This window comes from Schistocerca americana, chromosome 4, assembly GCF_021461395.2.
Source record: "Schistocerca americana isolate TAMUIC-IGC-003095 chromosome 4, iqSchAmer2.1, whole genome shotgun sequence".
Taxonomy (NCBI): Eukaryota; Metazoa; Arthropoda; class Insecta; order Orthoptera; family Acrididae; genus Schistocerca; species Schistocerca americana.
The window spans coordinates 825,590,669-825,617,826 of record NC_060122.1 but is presented as its reverse complement, the minus strand read 5'-3'; the positions used below and the strand labels follow the sequence as shown (position 1 = coordinate 825,617,826).

Here is a 27,158-nt window from a genome sequence, read left to right as displayed (position 1 = left end):
TGATTGTCGCCACCTCCTCGATCGACGACTTCAAACCTTCAATCAACCGACAAGAAAGACTGAAAGCACGTAAAGTTTTAGAACTGTATGGCAGACCTCAGCTTTTCAAACTGTTCCATTTGCATCACTAAAATACAGCAATTTAGCATGAACCTTTGTTGCTGATTGTCCCAATTGCATTACCAAGCAGGATCCCTTCCTTTTCCGAAATGAACCCGAGTGTCTTTGAAATTCAAACGCCAGCATTAAAGTAAAACAGTGAAATGGAATCTTATTAATTTCAAAGTTCAGTTAAAGTATTCATAGCTGGCTGCAATAACCAAACAGAACTATATTTAGATTACACGAGCACAAATTAAGAGTGCGAGTTTTGTTACCATATTTTAGCTTACCTGTGACTGCAGCTCAGCTTGGTAAACACTAAATTTTACTACTGTTAATTGTTCAAAATCATTTAATTCAAGTTCAAAGTTAAATCTCTTATTTCTAAATTGCATAGATTCAAGTTGCTTTCGAGATGATTTTTGAGGTAGCCCAAGACTAACCTTATTTTATTTTATTTTATTTCGTAGTGCTTAGAAACAAAGTTCACTATTAATTTCAGTCACTATTATTATTTCTTTTGCTAAATTAAGTCAGAGTGTAGCGAAATTTATTATTTCTGACAAACATTCAGTTTTCACACAACACGTGTCAACCTTCAGTTGCCACGCTTCTAGTGCTTGTTAAATGTGCATTAACCTTTCTTTTTCAGTTATTATAGTAGTTCTCCATAGGACTGGTGACTGTAATTTTCCACAAATCTCAAATATCTAATTAACGTCAGTTAATTGTTAATGTAATGACCGCACATTTACCTTCTTTATTAACTTTACCGTTTTTCAAAATTAATTTCCACCAATTTCATTTGCATTTTTCCTTTCATTTAGATGTAACCCTTCATCCCTCTTTACCAACAGATTAACTTCAGTGACAATTGCTTTTCCCAAATTTCCGTTAGGTACACGCAGTTTAATTTTTCTCTGTCATTAAGGTCGATAAGTGAGGGGGAGGTTACACATCTATTTTTGCTTTTTTTCTGAGTGAACACAAAGGAAAGAGGTCTCAATACTGTGTGTTTTATGTATAATTTGTGGTCGTTGCATATAGGAAAATAGCTCGATTACCTTGTATCTGGATACCAATTTCAATTTATTGACAAGTTTTTACTTGCTGTTACATATGTGTGATTCCTTAGGAATGGTTGAAATTCATTACGACAAATTATTGTATAAACATTGTACAATACATTTAATTTCCTTCACTTACGCAGATTTTACACAATGTATTAATGAAGATTATATTTTTAATCATATACGTCAGTTACATATGTTTTTTCTCCAATTTTGGAGGTTTTAACATTTTCCTTGATTCCACATTTTCCTCAATTTTCTGTTATTCTAGTCTGGACCGCACAATAATGTAAAATAGGGGTTTGGCAGTGCCTTAGTACACAGTAATACAAGCCCTTACAAATTACAATGCTGGCACCACTCTTCCACACAGTTATCCTGGGACTATGAAAGGTCTGCATTCAGTTATTCTGGTGCATACAGTTATCCTGGAACTATGAAAGGTCTGCAGGTTCTTGTGGCCTACACAATGTCCTATGTAGATTCTTCCAAGTCAACATGACCCCATGACATGAAAGAAAACAGAAAACAGGCCAACTAAAATTGATCACTTACTGCACTGTGTGATGGGCAGATGTTGATGGCTGCTGACATACAGTTGTGGCTCTCTGATGGTGGCAGTAGCTGATGTCAGTTGTCCCGATGCCGAATTTGTAGGATGTCAGTAATCACAGCCTCTGACCCCAAATTTGTAGGACTGCAGGTTCTTCTGGTGTCAAATTTAGATACATCCAAAGGACTAACTCAAACCCCATAATGTGTATAAGAACTTTATGCAGTGCACTGCTGTGTAGGACTGCTGTGCATTGCATAGGCCCGTTCTTTCCTATGTTATCATGCCAGTATACATCAGTAACAGCGACTGCTTAAAATCACATACGTAATACAAATTTTTCTGTTGAATTCAACTAGATGAATAACGCTTTCCCAACTGTAACATAATATTTTATTCACTCATGTTTTAATACTATGGACTGCTGTAATTAAGAATGAAAAATGAGCGACTTTATTGTGTCTAAGATTGCTATTTTACAGAAATTTAGTTAAGATTGAAGTACTAAAATTGTTCTTTTACAGTTAAGAGTGAAGCACTGCTAAACGTTTATCTCCACGGAGGTAACTTTCCATTTGGAGATATCTGAGAGGGGCATTTTCACGGTGACGATTAAGACGAATTTCCAATGTGTGTAAGTGAAACTTTGTTTCATTTACAGATTCTAAATATTCTTCTTCCTCTCCTGCAGTCACACTGTCCCTTTCTTCTTCCATCCATACTGATTTTGCCTGTAATGCCTGAGATCCCTGGAGTGGAAAGAAAAATAGTTCACCATAAACATGGCATGCATGAACAGTTTTAACGAACAAGTGATTCAGAAATTATTTTTGATGTAAAATAGTGTTAATAGTGTAATTAATATTCTAAGTAGCACTGCAAGCCTGATAGTATAATCTTTTGCTATTACCATGGAAAGAAATGAAGAGACTGGTATTACCAAACAATGGAAACTCCAGGTATGAATATCAACAATGTAGGAAAAAACAGATTGCTACTTATCATAAAGGAGACACATTAATTCGCAAACATGCACAATTAAAAGACGCTTACATGAAGCTTTTGGCCACAGCCTTCATCAACAAAAGAGAAACACATGCAATTCCAACATACATGCAAGCACACCTCATGCACACATGAAATGCTCGAGTTGGCAGTCATGTGTGCATGAGGTGTGCTTGCTTGTATGTATGAATGCCATGTATTTCTCTTTTGCTGATGAAGGCTGTGGCCAGAAGCTTTATGTAAGTGTCTTTTAATTGTACCTTTCTGCAACTTAATGTGTCTTCTTCATGGTAAGTAGCAAAATAACTTTTCCTACATAGTTCAGGCTGCCATTATGAGACAGAAGAGAGGATCACATACGTTTTAGATGCAGCTGCTGCAGGGCTGAAGAAACAGTAATAGAGCAAACAGACATAAATATCAAGCTTTTGTACTTCAGATTTTTTTGTTTTCCCTCAAGAGGAAATGAGTGACAGGTAAAGGTAAACAAAAAATGTACAGATGGAAAGGATTTAGTTTCAGATCATGACTAAAGGACATAAACACCACAGTCATGAGGAAAGTCATGGTGGTGTAAAGTGCTATGTTTTGGAATATGTGGCAAGATCAGTAATAAAATTTGGAAAAATGAAATAAACATCCTGGAACATTTCATTCAGTTGCTCGTATTAAAAACCAGAAACTTGTTTTGTAAGCAGTATCATACACTGTGCCAATGACAAAAATGAATGATTGGACAACACACATAAGTTAAGCAAAGAAAGCATTTCTTACAACATAAATTTCAAATTACAAACAATTCCAACTGTCTCACAGCATCGTATGTTGTTCATACAAACCAAATCACTGTGACAGTTAGTGAGGTTTGCTAGGTATTATTGTGATTATTTCAGCATATCACTGTTAATAGATTGGTTAGAATCTGAGGATTTATATCTGTACTACTAACACTAAGATCCCAGCAGTGGTAAGTAAAAGATGGCAACTAATATGCAGTTGTATAAACACTGATGACTGGAGATCAATTTTGACATTAGCTCCATTGAATAACATTAAATGTGGATCCACCAAGGGAGGTTCATTGTTGGTCTAAGATAGCAAGAAATATTCTTGGCAACAGCATAGAAATCTGCCATTATCTTGATGATCACGCATCAAATGCAAGTATTAATTGTACATCACAGATACACAGTATTGTAAGGCCCATTAGCATTGTTTTCTGTTGGTTTCGGACTTTATTTCATCCCAAAGTTATGTGCGGTGTTTTTATGCATTTTCATATGCTCTGATTAATCTTAATGACTGAGATTGCTTGTACGTTTAACAAAAACCATCAGTGATGATTATTAAATATCTCTGTGCTTTTGCCACCAGAGATATGATGGAGGCATGGGTACAGTCCACAGTACCTAAAATACCAGGAAAATGTGTTTCTTCTGTAGGTATTTGTTGAACTCTTTCTTCAGTCGGACAATGTAGCCTGATACTATCAGGACAATTCTGCAAGCTGTTGCTACATCCGTTTGAACAAATTGTCAACCATAATCTGAAAGCTTCCTGTAGTGTAAAATCTTCATATTAAAGATAGTATGCACAGCGGAGTCATTGGCTGGTTTCTTTTTGTGGTTTCAGCAGATTCATGCTGCCTCAACCTTAGTTCTAACAGCTGCACAGATTTTTTTCTCCCAAGCATAAATGATTTATCACTTAATTTAGAGAGTGAATTTGTCCTTTATCATCCTCAGCAGACACATCAGAATACTCAGATATCTGCAAAATAAACAAAAGGAAACAGTATACTGTAATTCACTTTGTGTGAGATTCTTGCACATAGAAAGCTGTCCACCACAGTGGCCCTGTATGCTCAGAAAATGGAAAGAGTTATGTAGATTAGATTAGATTAATACTAGTTCCATGGATCATGAATACGATATTTCGTAATGATGTGGGGCGAGTCAAATTTTCCAGTACATGACATAATTAAGTTAATTTAACAACATAAGTAAGTTAATATAACAACTTATTTATTTATTTTTATTTATTTTTTTATTTTTTTGTTTGGTTTTTTTCTTTTTTTCTTAATTTATATCAAAAAATTCCTCTATGGAGTAGAAGGAGTTGTCATTCAGAAATTCTTTTAATTTCTTCTTAAATACTTGTTGGTTATCTGTCAGACTCTTGATACTACACTCCTGGAAATGGAAAAAAGAACACATTGACACCGGTGTGTCAGACCCACCATACTTGCTCCGGACACTGCGAGAGGGCTGTACAAGCAATGATCACACGCACGGCACAGCGGACACACCAGGAACCGCGGTGTTGGCCGTCGAATGGCGCTAGCTGCGCGGCATTTGTGCACCGCCGCCGTCAGTGTCAGCCAGTTTGCCGTGGCATACGGAGCTCCATCGCAGTCTTTAACACTGGTAGCATGCCGCGACAGCGTGGACGTGAACCGTATGTGCAGTTGACGGACTTTGAGCGAGGGCGTATAGTGGGCATGCGGGAGGCCGGGTGGACGTACCGGCGAATTGCTCAACACGTGGGGCGTGAGGTCTCCACAGTACATCGATGTTGTCGCCAGTGGTCGGCGGAAGGTGCACGTGCCCGTCGACCAGGGACCGGACCGCAGCGACGCACGGATGCACGCCAAGACCGTAGGATCCTACGCAGTGCCGTAGGGGACCGCACCGCCACTTCCCAGCAAATTAGGGACATTGTTGCTCCTGGGGTATCGGCGAGGACCATTCGCAACCGTCTCCATGAAGCTGGGCTACAGTCCCGCACACCGTTAGGCCGTCTTCCACTCACGCCCCAACATCGTGCAGCCCGCCTCCAGTGGTGTCGCGACAGGCGTGAATGGAGGGACGAATGGAGACGTGTCGTCTTCAGCGATGAGAGTCGCTTCTGCCTTGGTGCCAATGATGGTCGTATGCGTGTTTGGCGCCGTGCAGGTGAGCGCCACAATCAGGACTGCATACGACCGAGGCACACAGGGCCAACACCCGGCATCATGGTGTGGGGAGCGATCTCCTACACTGGCCGTACACCACTGGTGATCGTCGAGGGGACACTGAATAGTGCACGGTACATCCAAACCGTCATCGAACCCATCGTTCTACCATTCCTAGACCGGCAAGGGAACTTGCTGTTCCAACAGGACAATGCACGTCCGCATGTATCCCGTGCCACCCAACGTGCTCTAGAAGGTGTAAGTCAACTACCCTGGCCAGCAAGATCTCCGGATCTGTCCCCCATTGAGCATGTTTGGGACTGGATGAAGCGTCGTCTCACGCGGTCTGCACGTCCAGCACGAACGCTGGTCCAACTGAGGCGCCAGGTGGAAATGGCATGGCAAGCCGTTCCACAGGACTACATCCAGCATCTCTACGATCGTCTCCATGGGAGAATAGCAGCCTGCATTGCTGCGAAAGGTGGATATACACTGTACTAGTGCCGACATTGTGCATGCTCTGTTGCCTGTGTCTATGTGCCTTTGGTTCTGTCAGTGTGATCATGTGATGTATCTGACCCCAGGAATGTGTCAATAAAGTTTCCCCTTCCTGGGACAATGAATTCACGGTGTTCTTATTTCAATTTCCAGGAGTGTATTTGGTAAGTGACCAAAGACTTTAGTGGCAGTATTATTCACCCCATTCTGTGCCAAAGTTAGATTTAATCTTGAATATTGAAGATCATCCTTTCTCCTAGTATTGTAGTTATGGACACTGCTATTACTTTTGAATTGGGTTTGGTTGTTAATAACAAATTTCATAAGAGAGTATATATACTGAGAAGCTACTGTGAATATCCCTAGATACTTAAATAAATGTCTGCAGGACGATCTTGGGTGGACTCCAGCTATTATTCTGATTACACGCTTTTGTGCAATAAATACTTTATTCCTCAGTGATGAATTACCCCAAAATATGATGCCATATGCAAGCAATGAGTGAAAATAGGCGTAGTAAGTTAATTTACTAAGATGCTTATCACCAAAATTTGCAATGACCCTTATTGCATAAGCAGCTGAACTCAAACGTTTCAGCACATCATCAATGTGTTTCTTCCAATTTAATCTCTCATCAATGGACACACCTAAAAATTTTGAATATTCGACCTTAGCTATATGCTTCTGATTAAGGTCTATATTTATTAATGGCATCATACAATTTATTGTACGGTTCATCAGTTAATTCTTATTTGTCAGGTGTGATTACTATACATGTATCATCAGTAAAAGAGAACTAACTTTGCTCTTCATGAATATAGAATGGCAAGTTATTAATATATATTAAGAACAACAAAGGACCTAACACCGACCCTTGTGGAACCCCATTCTTGATAGTTCCCCAGTTTGAGGAATGTGCTGATCTTTGCATATTATGAGAACTGCTTATTTCAACTTTCTGCACTCTTCCAGTTAGGTACGAATTAAACCATTTGTGCACTGTCCCACTCATGCCACAATACTTGAGCTTGTCTAGCAGAATTTCATGATTTACACAATCAAAAGCCTTTGAGAGATCACAAAAAATCCCAATTGGTGGTGTTCAGTTATTCAGATCATTCAAAATTTGATTCATGAAAGCATATATGGCATTTTCTGTTGAAAAACCTTTCTGGAAACCAAACTGACATTTTGTTAGTACTTCATATTTACAGATATGTGGAGCTACTCTTGAATACATTACTTTCTCAAAAATTTTGGATAAAGCTGTTAGAAGGGAGATTGGACGGTAATTGTTGACATCAGATCTATCCCCTTTTTTATGCAAACGTATAACAATAGCATATTTCAGTCTATCAGGGAAAATGCCCTGTTCCAGAGAGCTGTTACACAGGTGGCTGAGAATCTTACTTATCTGTTGAGAACAAGCTTTTAGTATTTTGCTGGAAATGCCATCAATTCCATGTGAGTTTTTGCTTTTAAGCAAGTTTATTGTTTTCCTAATTTCAGAGGGAGAAGTGGGTGAGATTTCAATTGTATCAAATTGCATAGGTATGGCCTCTTCCATTAACTGCCTAGCATCTTCTAATGAACACCTGGATCCTACTATATCCACAACATTTAGAAAATGATTATTAAAAATATTTTCAACTTTTGACTTTTTGTTTGTAAAGTTTTCATTCAATTTGATGGTAATACTGTCTTCCTGTGCTCTTGGTTGACCTGTTTCTCTTTTAATAATATTCCAAATTGTTTTAATTTTATTATCAGAGTTGCTGATTTCAGACATGATACACATAGTTCTGGATTTTTTGATAACTTTTCGTAATACAGCACAGTAGTTTTTACAGTGTTTGATAGTTTCTGGGTCACTACTCTTTCTTGCTGTCAGATACATTTCCCTTTTCCGGTTACAAGATATTTTTATACACTTAGTAAGCCATGGTTTGTTACATGGTTTCTTATGAGTATATTTAACTATTTTCTTGGGGAAGCAGTTTTCAAATGCATTTACAAAAGTGTCATGAAATAAATTATATTTTAAATTGGCATCAGGTTCACAGTACATCTCATCCCAGTCTAACTGCTGTAGGCTTTCCCTTAAATTTGCAATTGTTAAATTGTTGACTGAATGTACTACTTCGGAGGACTGTTTAGTAGTGCTGAATGGAGCTATGTCATATATTGTAAGTAGCTGTGCACCATGGTCAGAAAGACCATTCTCAACAGGCTGAGCATTTATCTGGTTAAACTTATCTTGGTCTATAAAGAAGTTATCTATCAGTGAGCTGCTAACCTTTACCACCCGAGTAGGAAAATCAATTAACAGGTGTCAAATTGAAAGAACCGAGTAATACTTCAAGGTCATTTTTCCTATTACCCTCTTTCAGAGAATCTACATTGAAGTCCCCACAAATAATAATTTGCTTCCCCCTGTCTGACAGGTAGCACAACAAGGAGTCCAAATTTTTCAGAAATAGATGAAAATTTCCTGATGGGGACCTATATACAGTTACAATTATAAATGTGCCTTTATTTAATTTAAGTTCACAGGCACATGCTTCTATATGTTTCTCTACACAAAACTTTTTTGTTTCTATGCTTTTTGCACAATGATAACTTTTGACATATATGGCAACTCCTCCTTTCTCCATATTTTCTGTCATTACATGTGCAGAGAGCTTATATCCACTTACATTTACCTTATCCATATCAGTAACAATGTGATGCTCAGACAGGCATAGTATATCTATTTCATTCTCAGCTTCTAAATCTTCTAAACAAACCAGAAGCTCATCTACTTTATTCTTTAAACTCCCAATATTTTGATGAAATATACTTATTTTTAATTATACTTTTATGATAACCTTTCCTTATTCTAACATTTGCAGTACTCTCCTGTCTGAGTTTCTCATTGTGCTTAGGCCTAGTTCCTATACCAGTGGTCACATGGTGTTCAGAGAGGCAGATTATGTCAACTGGGTTGGGTGACTTTAATTCATCAATGCAATTACCTAGGACTGAGATACAACTTGGTGGAGATAAAATTTCTGGTGATTGGTGAAAATTTATAATTGACAGCTGTGATTGTTATCCAATGTGCTAGAATTGTGCTGTTTAATTTCTTTCCTAAACTGAAGATTTGTTTCAATCCTGACCTCTCGTAGAACTTGACATCTTTCTGTCTTACCTATCCTAAAAAAGGTGCTGCTCCAACACCTGTAACCACTGGTATTTTACCATTCATGGCAGTGGCCCCCCCCCCCCTTAAATTTCCTGCTATTACCCCAGCCAGTTTACCCTACCCTTTCCTGCTGAGATGTAGGCCGTGCCTGGTATTGTCCCACCTACTGAGAGAATCAACAGGAACCACACCAATATGAGCCCCCGCACCCAACCCAAGCAGCCGTTCCAACTCCAAATTAAATCTCCCAACAGAAGAGTTCAAATGAGGCCGGTCATGGCGTCTCAGGACAGTTAACCAAGAAAATGCTTGGCACTCTTTATTTTGTCGAGAATTTTACCACAACAAACGTTGCAAGCTTTATTTGTGTAAGCTCCTGGGCCATTCTGACATTCATTTCATAATGTTCACCAGTGGTTGACAATTTTGATACCTGTGTGCTCCCAGTTTGATTCTAGTGAGCACTGGCATTTTAATGTCCTTCGCAGAGACCAAAAATGCTTGATTCAAAAGAAGTGCAAAAGAGCCAAGAAAAAGGTAAAATTCTAGATTGGCAAAGTTGTCCAGTTTTTACCAATCTTCCTGATGCAGCATTGCCAAGTTATATTATTGTATTACATACACCACACAAGTTTATTTCTAAGAGTGATTCTGAAACATAAATATATACTGCATTGAACAAAAGAAATAGTTTTCACTTACTTCACAATGAGTGGGCAAGGTGAGACACTTTTGTAGACTACAGAAACATGTGTTCCACAAGCCAAAAGAAAAAGCACTAACAAAGACCAATAAATAGTAAATAATCATAAAATCAAACAATGGAAACTCCAGGTAGGAATATCAATAATGTAAGAAAATACAGATTGCTATTTACCATAAAGAGGACAAGTAAATTGCAGACAGGCACAATTAAAAGACACGTATATAAAGCTTTTGGCCACAGCCTTCATCAGTAAAAGAGAGACCCACACCACTCAAACACATGTGAAGCACATCAACTTGTCCTCCTCAACCCAGCATGTCACATTCCTAGATGTTGACCATCTCCTCTCTGATGGCACCATCCACACCTCTGTCCACATTAAACGCACCAACCATCAACAGTACTTGCATTTTGACAGCTGTCATCCCTTTCGCACCAAAAGGTCCCTTCCACACAGCCTGGCCACCCAGGGACAGCGTATCCGCAGTTACAAAAACTCCATTGCTCAGTCTGCTGAGCGTCTCAAGAAGGCTTTCACAGACAGGCAGTATCCCCCAGTAATCTGCAAACAGATGTCACATGCCATTTCCCCTCACATCCCCAATCCTCTCGCCACTCCCAAGAACCATCACAAAGGAGTGTCCACTTCATCACCCAGCACCACCCCGGACTGGAACAACAGAACACAACCTTCACCAGAGCTTTGATTACTTATCATCATGCCCTGAAATGTGGGACATCCTACCCAAAATACTTCCCACCTATCCTAAATTGGTGTTCCATTGCCCAGCCTCCACAACATCCTAGTCCATCCCCATGCAACTCCCAATCCCTTGCCACAAGGATCATGTCCCTGTGGAAGACCCAGGTGCAAAACCTGCCCAGTCCACCCAGCACTTCCTATTCTAGCCCTGTCACAGGTGTATCCTACCCTATCAGATGCCGGGCCACCTGTCAAAGCAGCCATCTCATTTACCGGCTCTGTTGCAATCATTGTGCAGCTTTTTATATTGGTATGACTACCAACCATCTTACCTGAATGAATGGCCTCTGGCTAACTGTGGCCAAGAGCAAAGTACACCACCCTATGACACAGCATGCAACTGAACATAACAGACTTGAGTTTAACGGCTGTTTCACTACCCGAGCCATCTGGATCCTTCCGTCCACCACTAGTTCTTCTGAAGTGCACAGATGGGAGTTATCTATACAACACATTCTCCACTCCTGTAATTATCGTGGCCACAACCTATGGTAACTACTGTTCCCACACCCTCCACCCAACAGTTTCCACCCCTCTGTTCTGTCATCTCCTCCTCATTCTCATCTCCCACCCTGTTTATTTGCAGCCCTCTGCCAATGCGTCCACATGTCTTTCCCCACTCTTCTTCTTTTGTGCTCCTTTTTTTCCCCACCTCCCTGCCCCACAACCTCCTGACACTGCACCTGCTGGCAGTCTAGTACCTGCACATTCCAACAGACAGTATTCATCTCTTTCCCCGCCCGTACGCTACTATCCCTTCCCCTCCTCCTTCCCCCACCCCCTCCAGATTGCTGCTTGCATCCCACGTGATAGTTGCATTCCGGCCCGAGGTGCTGGAGTTGGCAGTCATGTGTTTGTGAAGTGAGCTTGCCTGTGTGTCTGAATGGTGTGTCTCTCTCTTTTGCTGATGAAGGCTGTGGCTGAAAGCTTCATGTAAATGTCTTTTAATTGTGCCTGTCCATAAATTGACATGTCTCCTTTATGGTAAGCAGCAATCTGTCTTTTCCTACACTGTAAATAAACATAAAATGTGTCCAAGATCTGTTGTTCATAGTTTACCCTGTGCAATGAAAGCACTGGCGCTTCTATGGGGTGATGAAGGAACTTCATTCGGTGCCAAATATAATCTTATTCAAAAACTGGCAAAGTTGTCCTGCTTGGCAAAGTTTTCCCAGTTTATGATACATATATTTGGTTACATGTCCTTTTTCATGAGTGCTCATGCAGTTGCCATAGCAGTTTAGTTACTTTTCTATAGTTCAAAAATCAATATGCTCGTATAGTTACTGCTACTAGAGCCAAGACAGTTATTATTGGCTGTTGTCAGTATCAGCATACGTGATTGTTCACTGCAAATATTCTGAATTTTCCTTTCTTACTCTGCTGCTGAGTGTCTATAAAATGTCTCAAAACTAATCGTATAAATTGTGACATGTCTCCATGAATTGTTATGAGATAAATTGTTATCCGCACTCATTACATACATAGCTGATAATTCAGTTAACCTAACCTTATAGATCGAGAAAAAAAAATCAAGCTATGGCAGGGTGGGAGTGTGTTAATAGCACACAAATATGTGTTAATAACATCAGAAGCATTGTTTTGTAATGTCACTACATTGTAAATTGACGATTACATTTGAACCTGACTTTGATCCGCAAATTTTTGCCAGTCAAATTTGATCCTACTTCACTGTGATACAATCTGGGATCAATATTTATACAACACATATTTCCCAGTTAAGCTTGATCTAAGATCATTTTCTGTGTTAATCTGTCAAATGCTTTATAAAATCAGCCCTCAAAGTAACAAAGCAATTGCAAGATTTTTTAAATAAGGATTCATAACCCTAAAGGGAACAAAGAACTGAGGTGACAGAAATATGAGATAAAGAATCTGACAGAAATTAGTATAAGTGAAGTCCAGGTGTTTAGCAAATGCCAAGAATTTTTCATCTATTTGGTTATGGGGCAATGTAATGGGGATAAAAATTGAAAACATCTGAGTAATGAAATAAGTAGTAGATCCATGGTGCAGTTTCCAACAGTTGTAAATTGGGTGTCATTGTACAATCACATTGAGTCCATTTATTCTTATACACTTTACTGAAAGCCATATCAGTACAAGAAGCTAAACACAATGGTCAAGTCCACTGAAAAATTGTGTTTGTATTGACTATGCAAGTTTCACCATTTGGGGAACTAGAATATATCATGCGGCCACAGATACACAAGGCGCCAGGTGTCGTGACGGTACAGCTTGTAGTGATACATCGGTATCACTGTGTGGATCGACTGCGCAGCCATAGATCTATTTCCATGCTTATGCCATATGTCTTTGCTGCCGATTAATGTCTCTGGCACCTTGTGTATCTGTGGCTGCATGCGCAGTGGTGGTCCATAGCTTTAAAAGGATGCAGCAAGTGCTGGAGCGTCAGTCACCTCGGCTCACTCTGAAGATGACTGGACGGTTTTCAGCCAAAATATTTGAAGAAGAAGTCAAATTTATGCAGCTGCACACCCAAAATTTTATGGATCAGTATTTGCACTGTGAAAATATGAAGATGCACATCAAGTACCTCTTCAGGTAGGAGATGGTTTTAGGTGTTCGCTGATGGGATAAGTTAAGACACTTGAGAGCAAGGCTACTGAGCTCTGTAAGTTTATTATTAAGATGCTGTGACCATGGCTTAGTTCCAAAGTTTGCCAGGTTAGTACATTTTATAAAGTCAACTGCCATGAATGAGATTTTAAGGAAAGCTGGTGCTGCTATTGCTAAGGAGAGGATCCGTTTTACCTGCCAAAAATTGGACCTGGTTTCAGAACAACTCTTAAGATATCTGTGGAGTTACCCTACAATTCATGGAACTGGATGGATGGTATAACATGGACCAAGTCAGACTGGGTTTGTGAGGTAACCACATTGAGACAGATGACAAAGAGTAGCCAGCTGGAGACATAATCGCAGCAAGAAACTGTTATTCGACACTCCGTCATTAATATGATGGATAAAGATTTGGATGACGCTACGATGATGGTTTTAGATCAAGGATTGAACTTTACACCCACGCCGAAGGTTGTGCCAATACCAGCTTTCATCAGTGCTGCTGAAGAAGCTGTTTGTCCTCTTTCTACAGAATCAGCACAAGAAATAAGACGCGAAACACGTCGAGCAGTTATGAAGGCTTGCCCACAAAGGAGTAACATATCTGTTGCCAAGAGGGCTGCACTACATAAACTTTGCAAGGATACCGTGACGGTGGTTCTTCTAGCTGATATGGAGATTGCCACTGTTTTAATGTCTCGTGATGATTATCATCATAAAATGAACAGTTACTGAGTGTCAGCACATACCAGAGGATCAGTAAAGACCCGACCATCCAGGAGGTTAGGAAGACTGCTTCATTTCTGTTGAAACCAAGTGGTGCGGTGACTCCAAGGCTTTATGGATTTCCAAAGATCCACAAGAATGGTGTTCCTCTGCGTCTGATTGTGAGTAACATCGGTTCTCCAACCTATGATTGTGCCAAACGCTTAACATCATTATTAAGGCCTCTGGTGGGAAAATGCGCTCATCATATATGTAACTCTGTGGACTTCATTGGCAAACTGAAATCACTCAAACTGGGCAATTCTGATATGTGAGTCAGTTTCAATGTAGTGTCGTTGTTCACAAAGGTTCCTCTTTCGAAATCATTGTTTCTCATTGGAAAAAGTTTCAATAAAGAAATTTCAGCTTTTTTTGAACATGTTTTGACCTTGACATATTTTTTATTCAATAACGAATTTTATGAACAGACTGACAGTGTCACCATGGGTGGTCCTTTGTCGTCTTTGGTGGCCATCTTTTTTATGGAGGACTTCGAGGAGAAGGCGCTGGAATCTGCAAGCTTGAACCCCACAGTGTTTTGGAGGTATGTTGACGACACGTTTGTAGTGTGGCCCCATGGTGAAGACAAGTTAAAAGGATTTTTAGATCTCTGAACTCCATCCACAGACAAATTCAGTTGACGACGGAAATAGAAAAAGATTGATGCCTTCCATTTCTGGATGTGCTGGTATAGCGTAAAGATGATGGCACCTTGGGACAATGAAAACTGACCCATACGGATTTATATTTATGTGCAAATAGCTGCCACCATCCTTCACAGATGATGAGTGTACTCAGAACTCTAGTAAACAGAGCACATGTCATTGCTGACGAGAGCAGTCTGGAGGACAAGCTTTTACACCTGAGAAGAGTTTTTGAAGCCAACAGGTACTCGCAACAGCAGATACATAAGGTGCTACAAATGAAACCAACTGTGGGTATACAAAAATCAGAAGAAGACATGGAAAGTTTTAAATTTATGGCTTTTCTGCCATACATGGGAAGCCTATCGTCAAAAATAGAACGGATCCCCAGTAAGCACAAAGTGAAAGTGATTTTACGCCTTCCACCAAAAGCAGCTCTCCTGTGTTCAGTTAAAGATGATTTGGTGCTTCCCCTGTGAGTGTGGCTGTTCATACATCGGACAGACGACACATACTATCCAGGAGAGTTGCACAGAGCACCGCAGGTACACCCGGCTCTTACAACCTAATAAATCTGGGGTGGCCGAGCACTGTATTGACACTAGGCACTCTATGGTGTACGATAACGGCGAAATTTTAGCCTCGACTTCATCCTTCTGAAGGAAGCAATTGAAATTCACTTGGCAACGAATTTAATTAATAGAGATAGCGGCTTCATCTTGGACAAATCTTGGAATCCGGCAATTTCTGTAATAAAATCACAAAGACGTCGCGACGGTGCAGTTCACAGTGATACATCGATATCACTGTGTGGATCGACTGCACAGCTATAGATCTATTTCCATGCTTATGCCATATGTCTTTGCTGCTGATTAATGTCTCTGGTGCCTTGTGTATCTGTGGGCGCATGTGCAGTGGTGCGGTCCATGGCTTTAAAAGGACAGAACAAGTGCTGGAGCGTTAGTCACTTCAGCTCACTCTGAAGATAGCTGGACGGTATTCAGCCGAAATATTATGTGGCTGCACACCCGAAATTTTATGGATCGTTGCTGTTTCTACCTTACATAAGTGGCAGCTGGTTCTCATGAACCAACTTGAACCTTGTGCCTTTGACTTGCCCAAATTTCTTTCTTTCTTGTTGCAACAGTTGTGGTAACATACTAAACCTCTTGGTAGCACACAATCCAGAGCAATGGCAGATATTAGTAACAACAAAGGTGTAACAAGATTCCATATTGCAACATCCAAGACCACCAAACAGAAATGCAAAAAGCATATATTAGGGAGAGTGGGGAGAGGGGGTGGGGGGGGGGGGGGGGGGGGGGGAAGATAAAAATTCAATTAATGGCTACCAAATAAACAGTCTCTGTTCAAGATTTATTAACTGTGTAAGTGTTGGTCACATCCGGCTCAAATTCAAAGAAATAGTGGTGGTGATCAAGCATTTACACCAAGTTAATTAATAATATGTGGGCCAGATCTCCCATGGTAATCAAATAGACGAGGACACTGTTGCAGAAGGAGCAAAAAAGAAACAAAAAATTATATTTTGGCATTCAGAGGAGAAAGCTGTTGATTGATTTTGTGAACACATTTTCCAATGTGATAAAAGTTTTTGTTTTAATGGTTGTCATTCCAAATGACATCCATAACACACACTGCCAAACATCATGATACTGCAAAACAATTTCTTGGAAATTATTGAATGTTTTTTGTCAGTTATTTCTGGAAAGGCTCCAGTACTGCACAACAGTACTCTTTGAGGCCAAGCGTTGTCCATTTTGCACCACTCAGATATCTTGTCAGTGTAATTTTGTAATTTTATTTCATCTTTTATTGACTTCTGCAAAAAATCCAAACCAGCTGCATTTCATTAGTATTTTCTGATTCCACACTGGTTATGTATCAATTGAACACATTATATCTTCTGAAATCCTGTTACAAATCACTGTTAATAAGATTCTACAATCCTGCATTTGCTTCTGTTTTCTTCTTTGTGTATTGGCGTGGTTTGTGAAACTTTCCAGTCTGTAACACAGATATTTTGTTGAGTGAATGGCTGCATATTACTACTAAAACTTGAGGTACTTCACCAGCATTTCTGAAAGGAACTTAATCTACATCTACATTTATACTCCGCAAGCCACCCAACGGTGTGTGGCGGAGGGCACTTTACGTGCCACTGTCATTACCTCCCTTTTCTGTTCCAGTCGCGTATGGTTCGCAGGAAGAACGATTGTCTGAAAGCCTCCGTGCGCACTCAAATCTCTCGAAATTTACATTCGTGACCTCCTCGGGAGGTATAAGTAGGGGGAAACAATATATTCGATACCTCATCCACAAACGCACCTTCTCAAAACCTGGCGAGCAAGCTACACTGCGATGCAGAGCGCCTCTCTTGCAGAGTCTGCCACTTGAGTTTGCTAAACATCTCCGTAATGCTATCACGGTTACCAAATAAGCCTGTGACGAAACACACCGCTCTTCTTTGGATCTTCTCTATCTCCTCTGTCAACCCGATCTGGTACGGATCCCACACTGATGAGCAATACTCAAGTATAGGTCGAACGAGTGTTTTGTAAGCCACCTCCTTTGTTGATGGACTACATTTTCTAAGGACTCCCAATGACTCTCAACCTGGCACCCACCTTACCAACAATTAATTTTATATGATCATTCCACTTCAAATCGTTCCGCACGCATACTCCCAGATATTTTACAGAAGTAACTGCTACCAGTGTTTGTTCCGATACCATATAATCATAGAATAAAGGATTCTTCTTTCTATGTATTCGCAACACATTACATTTGTGTATGTTAAGGTCAGTTGCCATTCCCTGCACCAAGTGCCGATCTGCTGCAGATCTTCCTGCATTTCGCTGCAATTTTCTAATGCTGCAACTTCTCTGTATACTACAGCATCATCCGCAAAAAGCCACATGGAACTTCCGACACTATCTACTAGGTCATTTATATATATTGTGAAAAGCAATGGTCCCATAACACTCCCCTGTGGCACGCCAGAGGTTACTTTAACGCCTGTAGACGTCTCTCCATTGATAACAACATGCTGTGTTCTGTTTGCTAAAAACTCTTCAATCCAGCCACACAGCTGCTCTGATATTCCGTAGGCTCTTACTTTGTTTATCAGGTGACAGTGCGGAACTGTATCGAACGCCTTCCGGAAGTCAAGGAAAATAGCATCTACCTGGGAGCCTGTATCTAATATTTTCTGGGTCTCATGAACAAATAAAGCGAGTTGGGTATCACACGATCGCTGTTTCCGGAATCCATGTTGATTCCTACAGAGTAGATTTTGGCAAAACGACATGATACTCGAGCAAAAAACATGTTCTAAAATTCTACAACAGATCGATGTCAGAGATATAGGCCTATAGTTTTGCGCATCTGCTCGACGACCCTTCTTGAAGACTGGGAGGACTACCTGTGCTCTTTTCCAATCATTTGGAACCTTCCATTTCTCTAGAGACTTGCGGTACACGGCTGTTAGAAGGGGGGCAAGTTCTTTCGCGTAGTCCGTGTAGAATCGAATTGGTATCCCCTCATGTCCAGTGGACTTTCCTCTGTTGAGTGATTCCAGTTGCTTTTCTATTCCTTGGACACTTATTTCGATGTCAGCCATTCTTTCGTTTGTGCGAGGATTTAGAGAAGGAACTGCAGTGTGGTCTTCCTCTGTGAAACAGCTTTGGAAAAAGGTGTTTAATATTTCAGCTTTACGCGTGTCATCCTCTGTTTCAATGCCATCATCATACCGGAGTGTCTGGATATGCTGTTTCGAGCCACTTACTGAGTTAACATAAGACCAGGACTTCCTAGGATTTCCTGTCAAGTCAGTACATAGAATTTTACTTTCCAATTCACTGAACGCTTCACGCATAGCCCTCCTTACGCTAACTTTGACATCGTTTAGCTTCTGTTTGTCTGAGAGGTTTTGGCTGTGTTTAAACTTGGAGTGAAGCTCTCTTTGCTTTCGCAGTAGTTTCCTAACTTTGTTGTTGAACCATGGTGGGTTTTTCCCGTCCCTCACAGTTTTACTCGGCACGTACCTGTCTAAAACGCATTTTACAATTGCCTTGAACTTTTTCCATAAACACTCAACATTGTCAGTGTTTTCGTTTTGATCTGTTAGGTAGTCTGAAATCTGCCTTCTATTACTCTTGCTAAACAGATAAACCTTCCTCCCTTTTTTTATATTCCTATTATCTTCCATATTCAGGGATGCTGCAACGGCCTTATGATCACTGATTCCCTGTTCTGCACTTAAAGAGTCGAAAAGTTCGGGTCTGTTTGTTATCAGTAGGTCCAAGATATTATCTCCAAGAGTCAGTTCTCTGTTTGATTGCTCGAGGTAATTTTCGGATAGTGCACTCAGTATACTGTCACTCGATGCTCTGTCCCTACCACCTGTCCTAAACATCTGAGTGTCCCAGTCTATATCTCCACCTAAGACTATAACATGCTGAGAAAATTTACGTGAAATGTATTCCAAATTTTCTCTCAGTTGTTCTGCCACTAATGCTGCTGAGGCGGGAGGTCGGTAAAAGGAGCCAATTATTAACCTAACTCGGTTGTTGAGTGTAACCTCCACCCATAATAATTCACAGGAACTATCCACTTCTACTTCAATACTGTGAAGCAGAAGTGTATAGTCTGGATAAGAAGCCTTTCATAATCAAGTGACTAAAGACGTTTGACTGTACCTTTAAATTACTCATGTTTACAGATGTCCTCAATTTAAATTGTGGAATGTTTATTATATATTATTTGATAAAAGAATTTTCAAAACTAATTTTCAATAACTTGGTTTAATGATGTTGTCATCTGTAACACTACCAGTACTACCAGACAGCGAAGGTTCTGATTATATCTTGTCACACATATGCTTTACATACAAACGGAACATTTTTTGGCCTTTTTGTTGTGGAAATTGCTGAAAGCATCTTGTATTAAAGTGTTTTCACAAAATCATTTAATGACTTTCTACTCTAAATGTCAAAAGATTATGTTGTGTACCACTTATAGATGGAGGCATGACCACATAAAAAGAGAAAACAAATCAGAGCTCGCAAAAAAAGATTTAGGTCTTCATTTTATTTCTAGAGTGGAACTGTAAAGATTTTGGATTGGCAGTCATTCTACTATAAAAACTAGATATCCATATGAAATTAATCATTCTATGCATGTACTGCTTCCCTCATGGTAATATGGACACTTTATTCAACAAATTACGTGATGCACTGGAAAGAGTATCAGCCTTCAAAACTAACATAATATGGAGAGACATGAATATCAACACAGGTGGACAGAGAGAAATTAGCAATATTTCCTAAACATTTTAAACATGTTTGGTGTAGTATAACTGGTAAACACCTCTATTAGGGTAGAAAAAGTTCACCATCTGTCTTAGATCATATACTTATATGTATCAACAGGGAAAATCATGAAATATTTATAAAATACCTTGGCCTCTCTGATCATTTCTGTTAGATAATAAAGCTAAAGACAGGCTTGGTAAAAACTGAAAAACTACAGGTCAGCAAAAGATTCTTCTCAGAACATAAAATAGATACTTTTCTTGAGAATTGCTAAGTCATGTCTGGAGTGAAATGTATATGGGAAACAATGTAGATGACAAGTTCCCTAAATTCTGCACATTGTTTAAATTAATTTTTGAGAAGATATTTCCCCACAACTTCAACAGCAGCAGCTAAGGAAATTATATGGATATGTGTGGGTATTAGAGAGTCCTTCAGGACACCTAAATTTCTCAATTCTTTAGAGAAACACTAAATTAATACACAGTTCAAAGAGTACTAACACAGGTGCAGAAAGATATACAGGAAGATACTGCTTGCTGAGAATAAATTGTTCAACCTCTAAATGATATACAATGCAGAAAATAAAAGCAAAGTAGTATGGGATCTCATAAAACAGAAATTCGAAGAGGAAAACACTTGTAGAATAATGTACAAATCAAAGATGGAGGGGGAGGGGGGCGGGGTGGCGGTAGAGAAATAGAAAAGCACAAGTAATTGACATATTTTGTAAATGACTATTTCTCTGGTATTACAGAGAAGGTACACCACCATCTTCCTAAAAAATATGTAGAACCCACAATGAATTACACAGCAAGCAAAAGACGTTTCCCATAACAGATCTCAAAGTCAGGAAGACATTATGGAAATTTAAAAAAAAAAAAAAAATAAGAAGTCAGCAGGCACAGATGAGGTTCTAGTCTCTGTTCTGAATGTGTACATAGACAGCATACAAACCCATTAAAGAAACATAATAAAATGAGTCCTTTATTTCAAGTATTTTTCAAGAGTACCTAAGGCACTGCATGGGTTGTGCCCTTACTAAAGAAAGGTGAGGTGGAGAGCATAGAAAACTAAGGACAGTTTCATTACTGTAAGCATTCTCAAAATTAATTAAATACTTTATGAAAGAGAGACTAAGTTACAGGAATAAATACAACATTTTTAATTAATCACAGTTTGGTTTCCAAAGTGGGAGAAGTACAATATCAAGTACTACAGAGTTCATAAGAGTGGTACTAGAAGCTCTCGACAAGGATGGCTGTGTTACAGGCATATTCTTATACTTGTCCAGGGCTTTTGACACTGTTGACCATAAAATAATGCCAAACACGCTAGAAGCACTAGGTGTAACAGGAACAGCAAATGGGTTGTTCCACTATTACCTGGAAAACTGGATGCAAACGACAGAGATTGTACATGTGTCTGCTGATGATAATTTTGTAGTAAAACAATTGTCAGACAAGATACACACAAACACAGGTGTTGCGTTGCGTAGCTTAGTGTATTAGGTCCAATTATGTTCTTAAAATGTATCAGTGACTTTCTAAACAGTATGAGACATGAGAAAGTTCTCTTTGCTGATGACAGCAACAATCACAGTCACTGATAACACACCAGACCTCCCATTACAGAAAGGAAATGAAACCCTGAAGGATGTCTAATGCTGTGCAGAATGTAATAAATTAACACTGAACATTTCTGTCATCAGTTTATAACAGCCTACGAACACTCAATTCTTAGCTATGGGATTATTTCGAGGGATGAAAAGCACATCACATGGACAGTTTTCAGACTGTAGAAAAGGACCATAAGAGTAATGTAACTAGAAGTATTAGTTGGCTTCATTGTACGTTGTACACCCACTGTAAGGAAAACACACACACACGTACTGAAGCTGGTATGTGTGGCATATGATGATGACGATGATGATGAGGAGGAGGAATAGATTTGGGAGGAGGTGACAATACAGGAAAGGAGACTGTTGCATAGAGGGTGTGCATGCAGTGGGTTTCTTCCCACATTAAAATGATTACTAAAATACATTTGTTTAAAAAAGTAGCTCAAACATACTGTGTAAGTAATGTATAACTACACAATTAAAGATTACACAAGGGACTCCGAGTAGCGTTTAATAAGGAAAGGGTATAAGTACAACACCTTGTCACATTGCAACACATTAGCACAATTTAATGCTTTCACAAGAAAATCATGTGCCAAGATCTATAGTGCATGGTAGTAATGTCTTGTCATTCTCCTGGGCTCAAGGACAGATTAACCGTGGGAGAAAGAGGGTTTTGGGGGCAGGTCACGGTGGAAAGCTGATTCAACATTTTCAGATGGACTGAAGGGAGGGCATGATGATGAGCATGGGGCATAGTTGCATGTTTACAGGCCCAGAGTCAGTCTTTGAACTGACTGACTGGAGGGAGTACAAAAGGGCATAGCGGCATATTCGTGGTCCAGAAGTAGCCAGCAGGTGTGATGAACTCTGTTTTATAATGTAAGTTATCAGATACAAACTATGTATGATCAAAAGAACAGTGTACAATAGGAATTAATCAAATGAGGCAGTGCAGTTGTTAAGACGACCTCATATTTGGGTTGATGGAGCTCACTCTTTCCTGTCATCCTGATTTAGGTTTTTCTAGATCAGTTCAGGCAGACAAATGGCCTTCAGACAAATGGTTCCTTCAGTAAGGTCTGTCCTATCCTCATAAAAACATAATTGCATATTCTGTGTGCATGTATATTTTGAGCTCTCTATTTTCACTGTGTTGTTATTGTGAATCCTCATTGTGAGATGATCCCTGGATGAATAAATAAATATAGTTTGAAAGTGGTGTCTTGCTTCCTTTGAAACTACTATAACAATTAAGAATGAACTGGGGAGTAATCATGACAATGTACATGTACATTATAGAAAAGCAAAATTATAACACACCATTTGTCATGCTTTGTGCTGTACTTTGATTTTGACTGCAATGCCTTTGTCAAGTTTATCAATATGCCTATATAGCTTTAAACAGGTATATTCTATGTCTGTTCCAAAATTATTCTATCTGACTGTATTCAGGTAAGTCTTAATGTCTTTGTATTTTATTTTTTCATATTATCAAAAAGTACTCTATTCTTTGCGAATATTTTGGTTTCCTACACTAAATGCTGCTGTATGTATTAGTATTGGTTTTATTTCTTTTATCGTTAAAAAATCTGTGGGTGGTCATTACTGACTGAAATCAACAGTTGTAAAACAACATTTGTTATCTTAGACTGGAAATAAAGGGAAAAACTCAACCTTGTTTTGTAAGCCAATTTACAGACTGGAATTATTTGTAGTATAATATGCAGAAAGACAGTTGTTATGTGACTTTACACTTACTTTAATGAACAGGTTCTGTATGTTTGTAGCTCTGTCCACCAGAAATTGCTTGTAATCACTTAGACATTCTTCTCTTATCTTCAGCGCTTGCTGACGTGTCAAAGTTGGCGGATTCCCAATACGAGCCAAGTATGGAGCTAAATAGTCAGTTTCAGCCTCAACTTCCCTTATTTGTTTTTCAATTTTTTGTTGTTCCTGAAAACGATACATTTAGTCCATATATAGTCTGCATTATAAGTTGATAATTATATTACGAGGGTTGGAACTTAAATATTGGCAACTATTTATTCATAACCAATACAAAAGAGTTACATGTTTGGACCTGTTACTGTCCTTCAAAGTAGTCACCAGCATTGTGTAGAATCCGTTGCAAGTGATGTGGAAGGCATAGTATACCGTTAGCAGAGCCTGTTCTGTTGATGGTGCGAATGGAGCGGTCTACTGCCTGTCAAATCTCTGGAACAGTTCTGAATGAATTCCACGAAGTGGTTCCTTCAGCTTCGGAATCAAATCAAAGTCACAAGGACTTAAGTCCAGGGAGTATTGTAGATGGTACAGTACTTGCCAGTCCCGTCGACCGAAAAGAGCAGCCACAGCTCGTGCTGTATGCGCCCACGCATTGTCGTGCAAAATGATGGGTGGGTTGCACAGAAAGTGTCGCTGCTTCTTTCACATAGCTGGTCGCAGGTTATGCTCCAAAAATGAACAGTAATACTGTGCATTGACGGTCTGCCATAGAGGAACATAATGCATTGGGATAACACCTTCACAGTCGTACACAACAATCACCATAACTTTCACCATACTGGGGGTCTGACGCACTTTCGACTTTCGTGGCAACCCGTGATGATGCCATTCATTAGATTGGCATTTCAGTTTTGGCTCATACTATGTGGCCCATGTCTCATTCAGTGTTACAATACGGCATCAGAAAGCCTCTTCTTCGTGCTCATAGTGCTCCAAGTGCGTCTGAGCAGCATTGTAACGCATCCATTTTTGCATTTCTGTCGAGTCATGTGGAACCCATCGTGATGCAATTTTTCACGTGCCCAGGCGTTCCTTCAGGATGCGAAGCACAATCGTATGAGCTAATCCGGTTCATGAGCGAGCTCACAAATTGTATGGCATCGATCACTGTCCACTAACGCGGCAACAACATGCACTTCTTCTTCAGAGATGCTACGATGACCTGCGTGATGCATGTCTGCCACAGTTTGCTGATCTTCATTGAAGGCTTTTACTCAACATGCCACTGTTCTGTATGGCAATGCCTTTTCCCCACACACCTCTTGAAGACCTTGATGACACTGTCTTGCTGTATGACCTCTGGCACATTCAAAATTGATCTAACTCTGTTGTTCCAGTTTCGAAAACATAGTGACACCATTACATTAGACTGCTCACTCACAAGTGATTTTGTTTCCCTCAATTGTGAGCATGCCGATGATGTGGGACGGGCAAGTCCATTTGCTCGGAGGTAAGGTAGATATGTCAACAATATCAGCAACAATACTCTATGCCATTGCACAGTGTCTCCACAGCAGTATTGCCACTATTAAGTTCCAACCTACATATAAATTATTTTTAATTAAAATTTTAAGGTAATATGCCTCACAAATTAACCTATCAGATGCTTCAGTTTAAAATATATAAACAAGATTCCGATTTTCTAACATCTAATTGTATAAAAAAAATTACCTTCTCTTTCATGGCCAGCTTTGCTTCCACATTTCTTTCCCTGTCAAATATAGATGTAAGTAGCTTTGGTGTCCGTGTTTCGAGGTCTCTCGTCCTGAGAATATCATCAACCTGATGAGACAATAACAATTATGACAGTGTTGGGCTCCAGAAAAATGTAGTTGTTGCTCTTGTATGACACAAGAAGGGATATTTTGTAGGAAAATTAAAGCAGAATATAAATACTTTAGTACTAAAGGAGACCAATCAACAAAAACCAAAAGCACTGAGTCATCAAGAGTACCACGCAAAAAAGAAAGAAAACTCCTCTCTCTCTCCACCTCTGCCCCAGGGCATGCCATATTGGCTTCCTGCGCAGATGGTGAAACAGTGTGACATCTTTAGAAATGTCAGAAGTGAAAACACTACATGCGCATTGTTAATCCAAACCAGTTCCCAAATCCCTCTGTTAAAATAAATAGAACACAGTTTCTTATTACCTACTCTTGTTGCTATCCATTTTGTAGCACTTCTAATGTTCTGACGACTTAAAGCGTGAATGTGAGTCTGGGTTATACTGATTTATTTCCCCAAACCACATTCCATTTCCGTACGAGATGACTTACTTGGGGTTTGCAGCCACTCTTCTTTACTAGATAGTCAGCTGCTGGAAACTCTCTTGACTTCTTCTCCGTCGAATAATGCTAGGTACAGGAACTTCCAAGCCTCATTCTACTCGTGAAATTAGTGGCCACATGAACTTTACTTTTCGTCAATCAATGGTGTATTTGTCTTTCAAGCACAATAAAAAATTCTCACTTTCAACAAAATATGTAACTTCCAGTAAGTCTCTCGTACAGTTGTATGTTAGAAACAAATTGTATTACATTCAAAAGAAAGTCTGTTTAGACACCATGACTTTAAGAAAAAGAATATTAAAAACATCTTGCCTCTAACAAGGCTGAGTCAAGTGTCTACAAGAGTACTTTTTCAACTGTTCATGTTTCACTTAACAATAGTCAATGACACAATACGTACAGAGCTGCATATAGATTCCATGGTTCTTCCTTACACACTCACTAACACATCTATGGATTGTCCGACAGGTACTTGTCGGTGCTGACTGTCTTCACTTCTGTTGTGGTAGCCTATTTGTAGCCCGTGGACGGCTTCTGATTGGTTGGCTTATGATTGGCCAGCGATTACGTACTGCTGTCGCAGACGATGTCACTGTGTGCACTGGTGGTGCCACCGCTTCCGTTGGAACGTAAACCTTGGAAGGAACGTCTCTGCTACTTCTCTGCATCAAGCGCTCATTTCCATGCACAGCTCAGATGGTATCCGCTATCGCGGTTAAAGTTATTTTGGCTCATTCTTATTTCAACAGCCTCCTTAATAACAGAATCCCAGTACGTGGAGGCATGGAACAGAATTTTTGTTTCATCAAACAAAATTTTATGTTTGTTCGTGAGGTTACGCTCCGCAATTGCCGATTTCTCCAGTTCTCTATTTTTAATATGGTGTTAGTGTTCTGCACAGTGGTCGGAAACAGTACAAATCGTCTGACCTATATAATTGCTTCCAGACTCACAGGGTACCTTATAAACTCCAGGGACCCTGAGGCCGAGATTGTCCTTAACAGAGCACATCGTCTCCTTAATTTTCTTAGGACGACGAAAAATTGATCTTATACCTCGTCTACACAGGACTCTTCCTATTATTCTGGAAATCATGCCACAAAAAGGAAGAACAGCAATCGGTGTTTCATCCTGTGAGCGTGCAGCATTTTCACATTTCCTTTTTTTTGGAAAAAGCTGCCTTTATATCACGTGCACCATAGCCATTCTTTCGGAACACGTACTTCAGATAATTAATCTCGGACTTTAAGTGGTCCTCGTCAGAAATAGTTTTTGCTC

The 27,158-nt window shown here is 39.7% G+C and overlaps 1 protein-coding gene across 1 annotated transcript in view; it reads right to left on the bottom strand.

Annotated features, from left to right (window-relative positions):
- Window positions 1-2,191: 2,191 nt before the first annotated feature.
- LOC124613834 (dynein regulatory complex subunit 7) overlaps window positions 2,192-27,158 on the bottom strand; it is a 346,600-nt gene continuing 321,633 nt past the window's right edge. Inside the window, exons 11-13 of the mRNA XM_047142556.1 lie at window positions 25,264-25,374; window positions 23,566-23,760; window positions 2,192-2,474 (exon numbers count right to left, since the gene is read on the bottom strand). Of these exons, the coding sequence (XP_046998512.1) occupies window positions 2,250-2,474; window positions 23,566-23,760; window positions 25,264-25,374 (531 nt within the window). The 3' untranslated portion in view covers window positions 2,192-2,249. The remainder of the gene's footprint in view (window positions 2,475-23,565; window positions 23,761-25,263; window positions 25,375-27,158) is intronic.